A 19,562-nucleotide genomic window follows, 5' to 3' on the forward strand; every position below is an offset into this window, starting at 1 on the left:
TCAGTTTTCACTCTCACTCCCATCAACCACAAAGTCCGCTAGGTAGGAGGGTAATTTTCGCGTCCTATTAGATCTCCTGGGGAGTCCAGGCCGAAGAACTGGCGAAGTCGTCGACGGCTCTCCTACACGAGGCGGTGACGAAGGAGCGATATTTTCAGGTGGAGGTGTGGAGTTATTTTCAGATAGAAACCTGAGATTATCATCTTCGGAGGCCATTTCAAAGTTATCGTCGCTGCTATTATCAGTGATACTGGGGAAAGGAGCCAATTGACGGTTTGATACCGTTGAGGTTTCGCCATTATCCCGTCTTATGAGAGAGTAGTAGGGATTGGTCTCTAAGAGCTCGGCTTCCTCGACAAGAGGGTCCGTTTTTGAAGAACGGACATTCTTTTTAAGTAAGATCGGTCCCGGTGTGAGCCAAGATGGCAGTGAATCTCCGTTCGGGGATCTTCTCGGGTATGTGAAAAGTTTTTCGTGCGGGGTAGCGTTTGTTGCCGTACACAGGAGGGAGCGGACACAATGCAATGCGTCCTTCAGAACTACTTCCCAATTTTCCACCGATAATCCCTTTGACCGAAGGCTGAGTTGAATAGTTCGCCAGAGCGTTCCGTTTAGTCGCTCCACTTGGCCATTACCCTGGGGGTTATAGGGCGTCGTTCTGGACGAGGCTATATTTGACTGTCGTAGAAATGATTTGAACTCTTCGGACATGAATGACGACCCTCTATCACTATGAATGTAGAGAGGTTGGCCAAATGTTAGAAAAAGATCTTTGAGGCAAGTAATAACGGTGGCTGAGGTCATATCCTTGCATGGGTAAGCAAAAGGAAATCGACTGTACTCATCAATAATTGTAAGTATATACTTGTTGGCTGTTTTAGATGGTAGTGGTCCTTTAAAATCTATGTTGATCCGTTTAAACGGCGACGTAGCTTTTATCAATTGACCCTTGACCTTTAGAAATCTCGGTTTTATTTCGGCGCAGGAAGGGCACGAGGTGGTCATCTCCTTCACATCATTAGCCGAGTAAGGCAAGTTTTTAGATCTTACCCAGTGATACATTCTAGTTACTCCCGGGTGGCAGAGTGCGTTATGTATTTCTTTCAACTTGTTTATATTCATGTAAGCGCATACGCGAGATAGAGCGTCCGCAGCAGCGTTTTCAGTGCCTGGTCTATAAACTATATCGTATTTGAAGCAAGACAGTTCTAATCGCCAACGTTGGATCTTCTCATTTTTTATTTTACTGTTATGATCTTGATTGAACATGAAGGCCACCGATTGTTGGTCAGTTATAAGAAGAAAATGTCTGCCGATCAGGTAGTGTCTCCATTTCTTTAGGCTCTCTACTATCGCACAAGCCTCTTTTTCGATTGAGGATTGTTTGCATTCCGAGTTATTTAATGTCCGAGAGAAAAAGGCAACTGGTCTTCCATGTTGAGTCAGAGTAGCCCCTAACGCGAATTCCGAAGCGTCTGTTTCGACTGTAAACATTTCATCATCATTAATGGCTACTAAAGCGGCTGCCTTGATATCTTGCTTGAGTTCTTCAAAACACTTGAGCGCTTCAGGTGTCAACGGGAAAGTTGTCACGCATGTAAGTGGCTTTATTTTTTCTGAGAAACGCGCGATCCATTTAGCGTAATGAGCAAGCATCCCTAGGACTCGTTTCAGTTCACTAGTTTTAGTTGGAGCGGGAAGCTCTAGAAGAGGTTTTAGTCTTTCCGGGTCAGGACTGATAGTATTATTTTCAACAGTATATCCAAGCAAATTGATTTTAGTCTTATTGAAAACACTCTTCCGTTCGTTTATAGTTAAATGATATTTATTAGCGGCGTCCATAAAGCGTTTTAAATTGTGGTCATGATCCCTTTGATCTTTGCCGCATACGGTTACATCGTCTAAGTAGGCGAACGTTCCTTCTAGTCTCTCTTCTGTTATGATGAAGTCCAGAGTACGTTGAAAAGCTGCAACGCCATTAGTCACGCCAAATGGAATGCGTGTAAACTGGTACAATTTGCTGCATGCTTCGAAAGCAGTATATATCTTTTCATTTTCTAAGATGGGTATTTGATGGTATGCGCTCTTTAAGTCGATTTGACTGAACACTTTGAATTTTGATACTTTGTTCACGACTGATTCTATGTTTGGCAAGGGGAAGGCATCCAGATCGGTGAATTTGTTTATGGTCATGGAGTAATCAATGACAAGTCGTTTTCGATGAACCCCTCCTCCCGCTACGAGGACTTGGGCTCTCCAGGGGGAAATACTTGTTTCAATGACCCCGTCTTCAAGTAATTTAGACACTTCTTCCCTTATGAAGTCCTCATCTTCCTTACTGTAGCGCCGGCTTCTCACGGCGATCGGTCGAATGTTCGGCGACAGATTTGTAAATATGGAGGCTGGCGGCACCGAAGCTCGTAACACGTTGCATATCTCTAAAGGTTCGCTAGGCCCACCAAAATTAAAATGAATGCTCGAGTGATGTTTAAGCAAGTCATGGCCGACGATGACGTCAGCACAGAGGTTGTCGACAACTAGAAGAGGCGTTTGTTTGTAAGTATGCTTATTCATTGTAATGGTAGCAAAGCAGACGCCTTCGACAAAGGAAACTTGATTGAGAGAAGCGAGATTGACTGTCTGCTTGCAGGGTTTTTTGCGTAGTTTCATTATGCGAGCAACACTAGCATTAATAAAGCTGACTGAACTTCCTGTATCGACGAGTGCATCAGCCTTGTATTCGTTGACCATGATTGGAATTGTCGCACTCCTAAGGCTCAAAGGAGAGGCAGCAGAAATAGCTCCACTGTAGAACTGGTTGTTGTTAGAGGTCGTAGGATCTTCAACTGTCGTGGAGTTCAAGTTGATATTGCCCGATCTACAGACGCTTGCAAAGTGTCCTTTTTTCGAGCACTTTTTGCAGGTGGCTTTGTTGGCTGGACATCTGAATCTTGGATGAAGACTCCCGCCGCAAAAGAAGCAGGGTTTAGCCGGAGACGGCGTAGTCGGAAAAGTTCGTGATGATGGAGCTGCTGCTAGATTTTCGGATTCCTTGTCCCGTGAAGTACTTTGCGATATGGCGGTAAGCTGCGTAGAACTGATACCAATAGCAACTGCATCCTTCTCTGCCGTTTCCAGAGCTACGGCTTGATTAAGTGCTTCTGAGAGAGTGAGTTTTGAGTTTTCTAGTAACCGTTCGCGAATCCTTCGTGATAGTAAGCCGGATATGAGAGCACTACGAATTGCTTGGTCTTCATGCTCTTGAGCTATGACGTCTTCGAATTTACAATCTTTCGCGGAAAGTCGGAGAGCTCTAATATAGTCAGAGATCGTTTCGTCGGCTCGTTGCTTGCGGTTGAAGAGAATGTGTCGAGCTAGAATAGTATTTTTCGGTTTGACATAGATGTCTTCTAGAACTTTCATCGAATCTTTATAAGTGGAGCATGTTTTGATATGCTTGTAAATCGATGCCGATAAGTGATTAACTAGCAGTTTATGCTTAAGGGAGTCTGGTACATCGTCGGTAATCTCTTCTGCTAAGAAGCTTTCAAATGTCGATTTCCAGTGTACCCATTTTTCATCGGCGTCCGCGACATCAGGCTCGATGTCAAACTTATCGGGTCGCAGATATCTCGACAGCGAAGACATGCTTAGTTTTTCGTCAGGCATTTTCAGTTAAATAAATTGTAGCATAATAAACGAGAAACCAAGAGGAATATTGGTTTTATTTAACTGAAAGAATTCTACTAGACAAATATAATATGACTTAAATTAATAATAATAAATAACAAGTATGACAGTTGACACGTTTGGTTTTAACAATACTACGGAGATCGTATACATGGCGCGGAGGTCGCATATCACCTCAAGTTTCGTAGTGACAGACGATTATTTTTGTGTGGGAATTAGATAAAGTGTGCATGTGTGTAATTTCCCCCCGCAAAAAATGACAGACAATTTTGTATCGGTAACAAACGCAATGGCTACTCCCCTCCGTGTTGCTCTATGGGAAGAGGATAAGCTTTAATGACTTGTCTACCGCGGAGTTGAATTCAACCCCAGATTATTTTTCTACACATATGTCACGATCTCATAAGTTTTGTATTCCGTAGTCTCCCACGGGGTTGAATTCACACCACAAATTTTGTCTCCGCAGTTTACCGTAGGTTTGAATTGAATTCCAGATGACTTACTCGTTTCGAAACCATATATGACAAAAATAGAGCTTAAAATAGTTTACAGCTTTATTTTAGTACATTTAGTACGAAATGAGACACCAAATGCAACAAACATGAATTCGCTTTTCACAGAAATTTAATAAGATTTAACCGGTCAAAGTCTATGCTCTGTGTTTGGATCAAGTTTTCTTCATCATTACAGCCTATACAGTCCACTGCTGGACATAGGCCTCCACAAGTTTAGGTCAAAAATAACGTGAACTCATGTGTTTTGCCCATAGTCACCACGCTGGGCAGGCGGGTTGGTGACCGCAGTACTGGCTTTGTCGCACCAAAGACGCTGCTGCCCGTCTTCGGCCTGTGTATTTCAAAGCCAGCAGTTGGATGGTTATCCCGCCATCGGTCGGCTTCTTAAGTTCCAAGATGGTTGTGGAACCTTGTTATCCCTTAGTCGCCTCTTACGACACCCACGGGAAGAGAGGGGGTGGCTAAATTCTTTAGTGCCGTAGCCACACAGCACTTTTTAGCAAGTTTTCTTATTTTCTTTATAAGAAAATTGTATACATATTACACCGATGCAAAGTGTATTTTGTGTACTTATTGAATATTTATAATGCTATTTGTCGCAAAATAAATAAACTATACATATAGTTTGCTTAAAAAAAAAATAACTATTCTACTTTCTCGCCCTATTTGGATATTATTGTCCAAAAATGTTGTTTATAGTTTTATCGTTGCGTTGTTCATCTTCAATACTAATTTTAATTAGTTTTCCGAAATGAACTATGAAGTACAAAAGCCCAACCTACGGCAATTGCTTTACAAGGTGTAATTGAAATGCCGTGACTCGAGCGCTCGCAATCTAGACCACCTATTTTCAAGTATAAAAAAGAAACTTTGCTGTATCACAAAATATTTCTTTACTGTTAGAGCTAGATAGATAATTGGAAAACAGAATAAGTAGAATCAACGACAAATGTATCATAATACTATAATTTTTCGACATGTTTTTGCACCAAAACCACTTTTTCTCCCTCCCTCTGAAACAAGCGCGATTTTATAATTGGTATACGCACGTGTACAACACTTTATACACGGTAAATTAAAGCGTAGTAATACTGTTCAAATAATATAATCGTTTTTGTTATAAGTGTAGAAATTTGTGACTTATGAGCAAAAAAACTACGTCTCAGCAGCACGCGCTTATGTACCGTTCTGCTGTATAGCTCTGTATCATTTTAGAACTAACGAACGTCGTACGAAGGTACGAATAACATCATCTCGGTCAGTCTGACAGTCGGACAATCGGACAGTGTGATACTCGGACCCATAGATGTACAGTGCGTTCACAGTTATTTTACCTCTAGCTCTTATGTTGGCCAATGTGAGCGTTATGTTGCCATATTTAGCTCACATGACTCCTTTATACGAAATCTTAAATTTTTTATATGCAGTTATTATTAAACTATTGGTAATAATATCTATGCCTATTTTTTCTTACACAATAACATTGTAATGTTTATAATAAAATCTTTTGTTTTCAGGATGGATGAACGCATTTAAATTTTTCTTTTTAAGAAATCAGTTCGGTTGTACGAAAATTGGTTTAGCAAAGTTTAATTTTGTTCTATTTGATATACAAAAGTAAAAATTCGTAAATTACACGAGCGTGATATATTAATTATTAAATATAAATTATAAACAGCCATTTGAATTATAAATATATTTTTTATTTTGAATAAGCATGATCCATGTGGATTGCCAATGATGAATAATCACTATCAGATGAATCTTCGGAACTGCTGTCAGATTCTGTATCAGACTCATTATTTAATTCTATTATGAACCTGTCCATTTCAGCGTCCATACACACATCTCTTTCACGAAGCTTGTCTTCAATGTGGCGCACATGTTCGCATTGTTTTTGCCAGTCTTCTGCAGTGATACTTTGAAAAGCTTCTTCAGCTAAATTAACTATATTGTTTGTTTCTTGTCCTACGTTTTTATTTGCTACTCGCCTTTTGACAAGACTCCACATAAATTCAATTGCGTTTAACTCGCAGTGATACGGCGGTAATCTAGCTACTTTGTGGCCATGAGCTTGAAGCATTTGATCGGCTTCATATATTGGAGCTTCTTTATGTTCTTTTATAATTTTATAAAGTTGAGCTTTTACCATTGTAGGCAGATACGATAACCCCTTATTTATGATCCAGTTTTGCATTTCTGCTTTGGTAGAGCTTAATGTTGGTGCCTTGTTTAACTTTACCGTGTGATAAGGGGCATTATCCATAACCACTAAACTATTAGCCGGCAAGTTAGGAATTAGTTTTTCCTGAAGCCATTTCATGAAATTTGTTTTGTTCATGTCATCATGGTAGTCACCTGATTTCGACTGGGATTTAAAAATTAATAAAGCATTTGGTATAAACCCCATTTCACCACCCGCATGAACAATTATCCATCGTGCACCAGCAGAATCGTTTTTTAGGACACCTTCATTTTCTATTTGCCAGCATTTATTCACTGTGTAAGACGCGTGAATATAAGTCTCGTCCAAGAATACAACAGGCCTACCTTCATCGCGATGTTGTTTCAAAATAGTTAAGTATCTGTATCTCCAAGCTACAATATCAGGCCTTTCCATAAGTAACTTCCTTTTTGACCTACATTTTTTAAATCGAAATCCAATTTGTCGGATAATTTTCCACAATGTAGTACGACCTCCACGAAAATTTATGTCAGTTTTTAACTCTGCTAAGTTTTCTCAAAGTCGGTACCTCCTTTCTGACGGTATACATTTCATGTATTTTATTTCGAACTGCACACAGATCAAAATCATCTAGTATAATTTTCTTTTCTTGCACGCGTTTCTTTCTTGGCGTAGAAATTTTTTGAGATGACTCGCCTTCTTTGGTAATGGTGCTGACAGTTTTTTCAGATATACCTGAAACATGAAAAAAAGCTTTATTTGATAGTCTAGGTATTTCTTAGCCTATTTCTTCTTAATAACGTCCCTACTTACGTTTAAGGTACAATCATTCGCTTCTAAAGGAAAAGTGAAGTACTAATTGTTAGTACAAAATAGAGTACAGCTCGGACCCTTGTTTATTTTATTATATATTAAAAACAAATAGCAAGGACATGAAAATTAAATATAGAATTAAAGTCAACTGAATACAAAAACTCGACATGATACTATAAAAATAATACATAACAAAACATCACAAAATATTTGTTGTCCTCGTGAAGGTAGACTTACAAAAAATACAAGCAGTCGAACATGCCTTGTGGTGTTAGCAAATCGAATATCATGTGACAAAACTATATATTATATTGATGGTGGTTATGGTTTAAATTAAAATAAAATTTAAGTTGGGTAAAATGTTAAAGACTGGTAACCCTATTTTACATACCTGTCATGGCGGCTACTCGTTGACGAACATTTCCAAATGGAATTAAAGGAGCATTATTGTCTTTTTCCCTTTCACAAAAATCACGCACTGATAATACAATATTTCTTCCGCTACTTTGAATCCTTTTCGGCATGATTATAGATGAAATATCACAAATATTACAGAAAAACGCTAGGTATTTCAAAGGACGACTCGAAAGTAACGCCAACATAAAGAAAACATATCATGACATCTGTCAGAGGTAAAATAACTGTGAATGGACTGTACAATACAAATTCGTCGGACCGCGGTGAACGTAGTTCAAGTAACATAGATAATACAGTTGATAGTACTGTTACACTGTATGATTAGTCCGATTAGGTCCGAATAGCGATTCACGTTTGGTACTAATACATTTCGTACCTTACTAAGTAACGTAACTTTTTAGTACATCGTACATGTGCTACCCAAGACTAGAACGCACCCATAGAGTATAGACAACAGACATTGACTTTACATATTGGCATTGACATAAAAATCAAAAATTTAAGAGCAAAGAGAAATATTCCAAATGTTCAAAAAACATTGATTACTAAAATAAACCTATACTATTTACCGCGCCTTCAATTCAAAGTTTCATTAAAATGAGTCAAAGATCTCTCACATTCGTCACAGGAAATATAAAAAAATTAGAGGAGGTGAGAGCTATTTTAGGTACAAATTTTCCATTAGAAGTTGTAAGTCATAAGTTAGACTTACCCGAATTGCAAGGAGAAATAGAAGAAATATCGATTAAAAAATGTCTAGAAGCCGCACGCTGTATAAATAGGCCTGTATTTATTGAAGACACTAGTCTTTGTTTTAATGCATTGAAAGGTCTACCTGGACCTTATATTAAATGGTTTTTAGAAAAATTAAAACCAGAGGGCTTACATCAACTACTCACTGGATGGGAAGATAAATCAGCAGAGGCAGTTTGCACATTTGCCTACAGTCCTGGTGATGGCAAGGATGTGGTAATCTTTCAAGGAATAACAAAAGGTACAATAGTTTCTCCGAGAGGTTCTAGAGATTTTGGTTGGGATTGTATTTTTCAACCTGTAGGTTATGACAAAACTTATGGAGAATTACCAAAGGAAGAAAAGAACAAAATATCACATAGATACAGAGCATTGGACAAGTTAAGGAGTTATTTCATAGATAATAATGGACAAATATAGATACTACTGTAACCATAAATAAGTGTATAAGTTTTTGTTTTTGCAGCTTTGCTATGAGGCAATGATGTGATATTATTCAAGTAATAAAAAATATATATATTAATTTTTAAATATTTATTTTCATAACCATTATCTTAAGATTTTAATGTTCATATTATTACAATTAAACCTAACAATGCTATATACTTTAGATTATTTGCATTTATATAAGAACCAGATGAAGTTTGTATTTCTGGATCCACATAAGCCTCTAAATTAGATTTATTGTAATTTTTATAATACCAATCATTGTTATCCACTTGTCTTGGCTTGTTGTTGTTTGAATTTATAAGATCTTCCGAAAACCTTGTTTTTGCCTCTCGATTAATAACGGGGGAATAATTATACCTTAGATCATAATGCTCAGCATGTGGTAAGTTTACCTTTGTAACAGTTGCTGTTCTATTGTAGTTCTTTGTTATGTCATCATTGCTTGGTAAAAGAATTGCCGATAGAGCAGTAGGTTGGGTCTCTATAAGTGGTTTATTTATCTTTGTTGTAAGAAGTGGAGGTGGTGTTACACTACTAGATTCAAGCCATCCTTGCATAGACATGTAATTATTTGTATCTGTGGTAATAATACCTTCTTTTTCTGTTGCTTGGGCAATAGTTATATTGGACTCCATTAGATTGTATTTACTTACATTAAGAGGGTCTGTGTTCTGTTCTTCTATATTTTTTGTCCTGTTGTATGTTATATGGGTACTATTATCATCACCATGAAATGCTTCTAGTTCATGAATCTCACTTTTAAGTTTTTTGTGTGTTGTACTGTTTGTGATTAATGTTGTTGGTGGTATATGTTCTAAAGTTACAACATTTTGTGTGACTTTATCAGTATTGTAACTACCAGAGGTACCCTCATTTGCTGCTACCGTTGTATATATTGTACTAATAGTTGGATCTGGCATAGGAATAAAACCATTTGATGTCTGTGGAAGCATTGGTGAGAATCCCCCTGTTTCAAATCTTGGAGGTTCTATTACTTGATATTTTTTTATATGTTGCTGATTATTTTTATTTTCTGACCAATCAATTTTGCGGCCAGTATTAAGGATTTTTTTCATGTCTATAGAAGGTAGTGGAACACCAAAAAATGTAAAACCACTGCTAGGGACTGGAACTTTTAAAGCAATACCAGTTTTTTTGTGAGTTGTATTTGGCATTGCAGCATAAATTGTTGGTGTATTACCTAAATGTGGCTGAGGTTTTGTAGTGTGAGTGACAGAATTGTTCATGTTTTCTAATAATGTTTCATTGTAAGGATAATCAACATACTCATCATAAAAATATTCAGATTCTTCAGGTAAAGGACGATTATTCAGTTTATTATTTTGATAGTTATTTTTAATCTGTGTTTCATAGTCTTTTATTTTGTCTAATGATGAAAAAATTTGTGATGTTGCTAAATTTGGTAATAATGCTTCATTGTCATATATTGCACATGATTTCAAGTCTTCATTGCTTAATGGTGCATTTGAACAATCTTTATTCGAAAACGGCATTCCTTTAACATATGTACCATCAGCACATTTAGGTCCGAGAGAAGATGATTCCGACAACCATGATTTCAACCAAATAATTGCACAATTGCAGATTAATGGATTACCTGTAAATAAAAATTAAACATTATAAGTTTTAGTAAAACAATAAAAAAATAAACATAAAATAGTTTTTAATACATACCATCGACGTCAAAAATAGCGATATTGTGCCTTAACTTGGCGAAATTATCTTCCGAAATCGACGTTAGTCTATTATTTCGCAATGACAAAATTTTTAGTCTTGGCATGTTATCAAACGGACGGTTACTGATATAACATATATGGTTACTGTCTAAATTAAGTTCAACAAGCCATTCCATGTATTGAAACGATTCTCTAGTAACTTTTGTGATTTTGTTAAAACTTAAATCCAGTACTTCTAATGATACAAGCCGTTTAATCCCTAAATTGTCTAAATTAATTAATTGATTATTACTTAAATTTAGATACTGTACCAACGGTAAATTTTCAAAGGCTCTTATTGATATAAATTGCAATCTATTGCTTTGCATCTCAATAATTCGTAGTTTTGGAAGATTGGAAAAGGCTCGATCAGGTATATCTATAATATGGTTTCTGTTTAAGTAAATAGAAACTAATTTAGGAAGATTCGAAATAGCTAATGAATGAATAATTTCTAGTTGATTATTTTCCAAGTCGATTGTTTCCAAATTTCTCAAATCACGAAAACTTCCACTGCGTATTTCGGTAATTTTATTACCATACAGTTTAATTTCTGCCAAAGTTTGTATATTGTTGATAACATCGCCATCGAAATTTTTGATATGGTTATTACTTGCGTCTAATATGTTTAATTTTGATAGTATGTTTAAAGAATTTGGTAACTCGTGAAGATTGTTTGATGAAATATTAAAAATTTGAACATCTAAACCCCTGTTTATAATATTGGGACTAATGCGATTTAATTTATTTTTGCTAAAATCTACTTCCAATAGTGCAACATTCTTTTGTATCGCAGTGAAGTCAAAATTCTCTACATGATTTCCATGTAAGTTAACTTGTTTTAAGAATGTAAGTTTGTCAAAACTTTTCGGATGGATACTTATAATTTGATTGTTACTTAAATCCAATACTTCTAACCGTTCTAGGTCACTAAAAGTATTAGCTTCTATTTGCCTTAGTCCATTTCTATTTATATAAAGTCTGCGCAAGTTGTGTAAAGTGCTCATACCTCCGTATGGTATTTTTTGAATACCATTATTTGAAATATCAAGAGTTCTTAATGAAGGCAAATCAAAATCCGGAGACGGGGGCAGTGGTAAATTAGTTATTTGGTTTCTTCGTAAATATAGTTCTTCTAAGCCTCTCGGTAGTCCTGGCAGAAATTCAACTAATCTATTCGAACTGGCATCCAATGCATATAAATTTGGCAAATTGCGGAAGGTAGCAGGATGCGTAGAAATCAATGCATTTCCAGATATATTTATGAATTCTAGTAAAGGTGTATCCATAAAAGTAATGGGATCTATTATTGTCAATTGATTGTTGCTTAGATCTATTCTTCGCAAAGCTGGAAGATTGTACAATAATTTAGGTTGTAATCTATGAAAATAATTGTTTGATAAGTCTAAGCCTTTTAAAGCAGGTAAGTTCCAAAACGGACCCTCATTCATATCATTTAAAGAATTATTACTTAAATGCAGCTCTCGTAATGAGGGCATGGCAGTAAATGAATCTGCATCGATAAACTTTATGTTGTTTCTGTTTAAATGTAAACGTTCTAGGCTAGGGTGACCTCTTAAAGCACCTCTTGGTATTTCTTGTAATAAGTTATCACTCATATCCAAATATCTAAGTCGAGGCAAAGCATCAAGTAAGGATCTAAATTCAGAAATGTGCATTATTTTGTTTCCAATTAAGGATAACTCTTCAACTCCACTGCCAGACTGTTGTAAAAATGATTCGGGATGTATGCGTATTATTTCGTTATAATTTAAGTCTATTACTTTCAATTTGGGTACTCTGTGGAAGGCTCCGTGATGTATGACATTGATGTTGTTGTTCGACAAATACAATGTTTCTAACATAGGATGATTAACAAAGGCCCCTTCACTTAATTTAGTAATCAAATTATGATTGAGGTTTAACTTTGACAACATTGGCAGGTCTCTAGTAGCTCTACCAATCATAGTTGCATCTGATATCTTATTATTGCTTAAAGATAATTCATTTAAATGCGGAAGTAATGAAAGCGCTCGCATGTGGATAGATCTGATACCACAATCGGTTATTTCAAACTTTCTCAATGTAGGCATATTAAAAAAAGCATTTTCTTTTATAGTATTTAACTTTAAACTTCCTTTAATAAATAAATTTTCCAGATTTGGTAAGTTCCCAATACTATGTTCATTAATACTACTTAAACTTTCCGATTGTACGCTAACATATCGTAGTTTTTGCATGTTGATCAAGGTGGGTATTCTTTTTAAGTTTTGTGATTGAATTGTTAAAGCTTGTAGGTTTTGTAGTTTCATCAAACTTTCTGATGGTAGACTTTTAAGATCATTTTCTACAATAAATATTTCTAATAAGTGCGGCTCTTGAGATTCCAGCCATGTAGCGGAGACTCGTTCTAAACCATTATGTCGAATCATCAATCTAAGAATTTTCACATTTTGAAATAACTTTCCTGGTAGAGATGGCAAATAATTGTTTTCAATTATTAGTTCATCGATGGGCTTTCTAATGTATTCGCCTATGCGTTGTACACCTTTTAAAACTTGCGGTAAATCGCTGTGCGTACACCTAAAATTAATTTACATTAGCGACGTTTTATTTAACAATAAAGATACAGGCAAATTATTACAAATTTTGTTACCATATCTGTATATCTTCTTGACGGTGAGTGCATATGCAGGGAAGTATTGTTTCTGGTTGCGGACATACTGTTTTTTGTCCTAACGCAGTTTGAATTATTAACAGTGTGAAACATAATAATATATTCTGTTCGTTGAACTCCATTCCTCATAGACTGTCATTGTATCATTTTTAAATGTTTCACTTTATCGGATACCATCTGAAAACAAACAAAAAATAATCATTGAAATTAATTCTCCATTAATCCTTTACTTATCTCCATTTAATCTTAGTAGCAACTGAAGAGACATTGTATTTTGAGAGAAAAACCAGACTATTCAACAAATAAAATATTTATTTTTGAAATTTTCTAGGCTACTCATTAAAAGCATTTGTAGGTACCATATTTATATATAGGTAAGGGGACATCCATGTGCTCAGAATGGAGGGAGAGGTCCAATGAAATCTTACCAAATCTCATTTAAAGGGGGGGGGGGGGGGGGGTAAATCGTAAATCTCTCCTGAACTTCAAAAAATATAAAATATTACAGATATTAAAAAGAAATATATTTTGAGTGTTCATTTTGCCCGCTGAAATAAATCTCATGGCTATTAAAATAATTTAGTTTTTGCTTTAAATTTAAATAAACTAACTATAGTATATACCTGAACAGTTTATTATTTTCCCAAATAATAAATATAAATTAAGTTTAAAATATTCTTAGCGTCAATCTCACGTAAGGGGAGGGGGAGCCCAGGCAAATCTCACCTAGGGGGAGGGGGTAGGGAGGAGTCTAAGCTGATCGAAAAATAAGTACTGCCTACGAGTATAAAGCTGAAGAAGAGTTTGTTTGGTCTATAAATTATTGGAACGAAGTTTTGGAACGAAGTTCCTTACGGCAGGTCTGACATTTGGCTGGGCGACCGAACTTAAAAAATGTGATACTAAAACCTCAAGAAAAATACATAACGGAAGTGACGTAATATCAGTCACACATCTGTATAATATGAAGTTCGTAAAACTAAAATATTACTAGTAAACTTTTTTTTTTAAATTATTTATGTAATTTTATACTGTCGACAAAAATAAATAAAGACACGTGTTTTTTATCTTTTTAATAGTTTGAATTATTATTATTATTTTGTTTGATTTATTTTATTTTACGGTATTTGTTATTTTCTAAAATACTAAATTTCCTAAATACTTTCATGTTATTCATTAAAGGCCAATCAACAAAATTAAAAAAAAAAAAATCAAGAAATAGAAAATATGTATAATATATAATATATTTTTTTAAAATTGTGTTGCTTCTATACTATCCAAAAGAACTTCGTTCCGACCTGGTTGTCCCATGACACCACATAATTTTTTAGATTTGGCCCTTATCAAGGAAAACTATATCTAGATTATATGACATCCACGACCAATAAAAGCGCTTTTTTTTTGTAAAAGCAAGGCCGGCCTGAAGCAGACAATTAATGTAAAAGCCAGTTTATCCATAAAGAAAACAGCGTATGGCAAATCAGGTTAAGAAATTAAAAAAGAAATATGTTACTAAATATAAATCCACGTATCTAATGTTTTTATTTTCTAAAATGTTGAGATTTACTAAATTCAAAAATTTAACTGTTACAAATAATAATTTACAAAACGTACTTTGTTACAATATCGTTTCCTGTATTTTAAATAATAGTATTAATTGTCTACTTTCGTCAAGGACGCAATGAAACAATAACCGTAAAAACAATGGTCAGTATACGGTGGTTAATTTGCACTTTCACTCCTCCCGCCATTGTTTGGATTTAGTTTATCTGTAAATTAATAATTTACGTCATTGTAACTGAGGATATACGGTTACGCAATAAAGTTATATATTGCCCTAAATATTGTTACAAAGAAGAAAACATTTTTTCTATTGCACGTAACATTTATTATAATTACAGAGTGTTAGTTTAATAAATTAATATAAAACCATTAAAAATATATTAAGTTTATTCGAAGTGGTCTTCATTGAGTGCAGTACAGTCCTTTAAACGTTGAGGCTAGATATCAATAGAACCACGCACTCTTTCCGTGGTAAAATTCTCCACTGCCACTTGTAGGTATAAATTGTTTTAGGTACTCCAAATTATCATGGCATTTAAAGCAAGTCATACTCTCTAAAACTGACCATAAATCTTAATCCAGCAGATTAAGATCGTGACTAGATGACAGCCAGTCTTCAGTTCTGATGAAGTCCGGACCGTTGATTTTTAACTAACATTGAGTGGATCAAGCTATGACCCGGCGTCGAGTCTTGCTGAAAGGATCATTCTTGGTTATTGTACATGGTGTTATTAAGGGGTTTAACTACCTTCTCAAGAATAGTATCTTGATACACTTATGTGCCCATGTTTTGATACCTTTTTCACAAAAATATGGCTCATTCAGTCTTTCATAGCTAACACCCAACCAAACTGTCACTGAAGTCGGATAATTGCGAAGCTTCCTTATAGCTTTGAGCATAATACGGTCATTTTAATAAAGTAAAAATTTTCTCACCTGGAAACAATTTTTTTTGTGACCTCCCTTTTCGTACCTTTTAAGTAGTTCTTTTGATTTTGCCACCCTGTACTTTTTTTTTTAAATTATCAGTTAAGAAATGACCAGTGCGTCTCATATAGGCTGCAAATCCTAAGTCATCTTTAAAATACGCAATATGGTTCTACTCGTAGGTGCTATCATTATCTTCCAAAATAAAATCGTGCTTTCAGACAGGATTTATTCGAATACTTTTCCTTACTACTTTGATCGCCTTTTTCGTACGAACACTACGTCGACGGCCAGATCTTTTTCTGTTGCAAGCAGAGGTTTCACTGTACTTATCAATACGGTACACAAACATTTGACTAATACCAAGCGAATGGAGAGTTTTAAAAATCGTATTCGGCTTCATATCTACTTTGTTTAGGTAATGAAATCACAGCGATTCATCATTTCAGCCTAATACAATCCACTGCTGGACAGAGGCCATCATAAGTTTGCGCCAAAAATGGCGTGAACTCATGTGTTTTGCTTATAGTCATCACGCTGGGCAGGCGGGTTGGTGACCGCAGGGCTGGCTTTGTCGCACCGAAGACGCTGCTACCCGTCTTCGGCCTGTATATTTCAAAGCCAGCTGTTGGATGGTTATCCCGCCATCGGTCGGCTTTTTAAGTTCCAAGGTGGTAGTGGAACTGTGCTAATCCCTCAGTCGCCTCTTACGACACCCACGGGAACAGAGGGGGTCACAGCGATTCGATTCTCTTTATCACCCCACTTTATGTAATATATCTTGCCCAACTATGTATTTCCTGAATTAATCTGGTGTCCAATTTTGAAGATTAGACATTTTTTATGTTTGTTATTAATTTGTACGTGTCTATATTAAAACGAAAAAAAAAAAATAATACCTACAACCAATAGTACCTAATAACTACCTAAAACACAACAGCTCATTTAGGTGTAGGTACACGCAAAACACAAAAGGTAATCTACATATTATCTAATGCAAATAGTCTCTTAGATATTCATATTTGCTATCATACCAATCTTGTTGACATCATTATTAATCGACTAAATATTACATTCGTTTCATAAATATTATGACATTCGGTAGTCACAATTACGCACTATGTGAAAAGAAAACGTTATGCCTGTACAGTATTTTAACGTAACCCATAATCACCCAACGAAACCAGTCACTTTGTTACAGTTATGCAGTTATATACACAGCATATAACTGTCATCGTGTTTTATGAAAAAATGTGTCTCCGCTGCGACAGCACTCATCGGAACCTGACATGTCGTCTCTCGTGAACCTTGTAAGTGTCACGGAACGAAAAAAAAGGAAAAGAGATGGAGATCACAATTTGTCTCTTGTTATTCAGGATATGTTTGCAGCGTTTTCTAAAAATCAGGAAGGAAACTTTGCGCAACTTAGGGCTGTTATTGAGGGACTGAACGAGCAGAATGCGGAATTGAAGAAAAGTATAGAACTAATGTCTGGTAAATATGATGAATTTTTGATACAAATTAAAAATCTTGAACAGCAAAAAAATGAGGATAAAAAAACTATAACGCACCTTGAGGACAGAATAGATTACTTGGAGCGTAAATCTAGATCAACTGGTCTTGAAATTAAAAATGTCCCTAAATTGGAGAACGAAACAAAAGAAAGACTCTGTAATGTGGTAAAAAATCTCGGTAAAGTATTAAATTTGGATGTTAATTCTAACAGTATTAAGGATATATACAGAACTAATCCTAAAAAAGATAAATTGCACAAACCAATTATTGTGGAGTTTAATACAGTTTTACTGAAGGATAAAATATTGCAAAACATCAAGACCTTTAATAAGTCTAAGAAAAAAGAAGAAAAATTAAACACATCACACTTACAATTTAATCAACCTGTAAATCCTATTTTCGTGACGGAGACACTAACGACTAGGACTCAAAAACTATTTTACCTAGCAAGGACGTTCCAAAAAAGTCACGGTTTCACTTACTGCTGGACTTCACATGGCGTTATTTACCTCCGTAAGGATGAAAATTCACCACAAATTCGTATAAATACGGAAGCAGATATTAATAGATTAAAAAGTTCAATATGACTAGATTTTGTAATAAACAACTTATTTTTGTATACCTTAGTTAATCGTAAGTTATCAATTTTCATTTATTTTTTGTTTCTAAGATGTTTTTTTATAATTATTTCACAGTCTACACACATTAACATTTACAATTACACAATTAACAACATTAAACTTTCACATTCTAAGTGCAGTTACTATGTATAATAAATGGCATTTCCTACTACTATTAGACAAGGGTTTACCCGTACTATTAATGGAACTTATACGTAGTATATTCTTTAATTCGATAATATAATAAAAATTTCGGAAGAAATTGAAGATATTTCCATTTCTAAGGTTTATGCATGCGATATTGATGAATGTAATAAATTAGTGGGGAACTCCCCTAATAGTTTTAAAATTCTCACGCAAAATATACGTAGCATTTATAAAAATATGTCCGATTTTGAGGTTTTGATTCATAGGTTGGGGATTGATTTTGATGTGATGGTTCTTACTGAAAGTTGGCACGGTAACTCTCTCTTTATACCTGGACTTAATAATTATAACTCATTTAAAACTCAAAACAACAAGAAACAAAATGATGGCGTTGCTCTTTATATCAAGGATAATTTGTCTTTTTCTGTAGAGGAACCTTCATTTCAAGAAGGCAACTGTTTAATTGCGACACATGGGAACGTTATTGCAATTATATCTATTTACAGATCGCCGTCGTATCATAACATTGATTTATTTCTAACATCGTTAAACATAGTTCTTGAAAAGTTGCATTCCTTTAAAAATATTTTTTTTGATAGGTGATATAAACATTGATATTAAAAAAACGGATTTAATTAGTGATAGATATCTAACATTAGCTGCTTATCACGGACTTTTTCTTGGTCATAATCTTACAACCCGCGAAGTAAGCGATTCTTGTTTGGATCACTTTTTGATAAGGACTAATTTCCCATCTTTAATTATTGTTCCGCAGGCAAGAATAACTGACCACTTTCCTGTTATGATATCAGTAAATATGAATGTAGATCGTGTCTATAGTACCACGAGTTATAGCAAAGTTAACACGCCTAATATTAAAACTGATTTGTTAAAAGTTAATCTTATGCCTATTTTTGCTTCTAATGATCCTAACCATGCTATTGAATATTTTGTTAATGTGATTAAAGAGGTTATTTATAAAAATACTGTCTCCATCACTTTGTCATCACGAAAGAGAATATTAAAACCCTGGATAACACCGGGCCTATTACGTTGTATAAAACATAGAGACAAATTACATAAAAAAACTAAACTTTTCCCTCTTAATTTAATCCTAAAAATATCTTATAGCAGATACCGAAACTTCTGTAATGCACTATTAAAAAAGGTAAAAAATAATTATGAAAAAAATGAGATAAGTAATGCTAAAAATGATAACAGAAAGTTGTGGAAATTAATAAAAAATAGGTTAAATACTTCAAACAGAAATAGTAATTCATCTATTGAGTTGTTAAATATTTCAGATTCGTCATTAAGCTCACTAAACGAAATTAACAACTATTTCATTACAGTTGGTAAAACATTAGCAGAAAAATCCTACATTCGCCAAAATAAACAAAATAACTGTTCATCATCGGTGCAGAATAATGAATCGCGATTGAGTTCTTTTGTTTTGTTAGACACTACTCAGGATGAAATAAGTCAATGTATAGGCAGCTTGAAAAATTCTGCCACTGTTGGTTGGGATGGTATTTCTAACATATTTATCAAGGA

The 19,562-nt window shown here is 34.9% G+C and overlaps 5 protein-coding genes across 5 annotated transcripts; 1 reads left to right on the plus strand and 4 right to left on the minus strand.

Moving 5' to 3' along the window:
- Positions 1–3,669, minus strand: LOC123669726. Its single transcript, XM_045603317.1, has one exon. It carries the CDS (start codon positions 3,667–3,669, stop codon positions 1–3), a length of 3,669 nt encoding a protein of 1,222 aa, XP_045459273.1.
- A 2,217-nt stretch (positions 3,670–5,886) lies between these two features.
- LOC123669111 lies at positions 5,887–6,828 on the minus strand. Its single transcript, XM_045602746.1, has one exon. The coding sequence runs from the start codon at positions 6,823–6,825 to the stop codon at positions 5,908–5,910; it is 918 nt and encodes a 305-aa protein (XP_045458702.1). The 5' UTR covers positions 6,826–6,828; the 3' UTR covers positions 5,887–5,907.
- Positions 6,829–6,919: 91 nt separating this feature from the next.
- Positions 6,920–7,757, minus strand: LOC123669728. Its single transcript, XM_045603318.1, has 2 exons — positions 7,595–7,757; positions 6,920–7,125 (listed from the first exon to the last, which is right to left on the minus strand). Exons 1-2 carry the CDS (start codon positions 7,725–7,727, stop codon positions 6,920–6,922), a joined length of 339 nt encoding a protein of 112 aa, XP_045459274.1. The 5' UTR covers positions 7,728–7,757.
- A 325-nt stretch (positions 7,758–8,082) lies between these two features.
- LOC123669114 (inosine triphosphate pyrophosphatase) lies at positions 8,083–8,896 on the plus strand. Its single transcript, XM_045602748.1, has one exon. The coding sequence runs from the start codon at positions 8,218–8,220 to the stop codon at positions 8,791–8,793; it is 576 nt and encodes a 191-aa protein (XP_045458704.1). The 5' UTR covers positions 8,083–8,217; the 3' UTR covers positions 8,794–8,896.
- On the minus strand, positions 8,893–13,079 carry LOC123669113 (protein artichoke). The gene is made up of 2 exons (XM_045602747.1): positions 10,519–13,079; positions 8,893–10,441 (listed from the first exon to the last, which is right to left on the minus strand). Exons 1-2 carry the CDS (start codon positions 12,989–12,991, stop codon positions 8,943–8,945), a joined length of 3,972 nt encoding a protein of 1,323 aa, XP_045458703.1. The 5' UTR covers positions 12,992–13,079; the 3' UTR covers positions 8,893–8,942.
- Positions 13,080–19,562: the final 6,483 nt, after the last annotated feature.

Source organism: Melitaea cinxia, chromosome 3, assembly GCF_905220565.1.
Source record: "Melitaea cinxia chromosome 3, ilMelCinx1.1, whole genome shotgun sequence".
NCBI lineage: Eukaryota > Metazoa > Arthropoda > Insecta > Lepidoptera > Nymphalidae > Melitaea > Melitaea cinxia.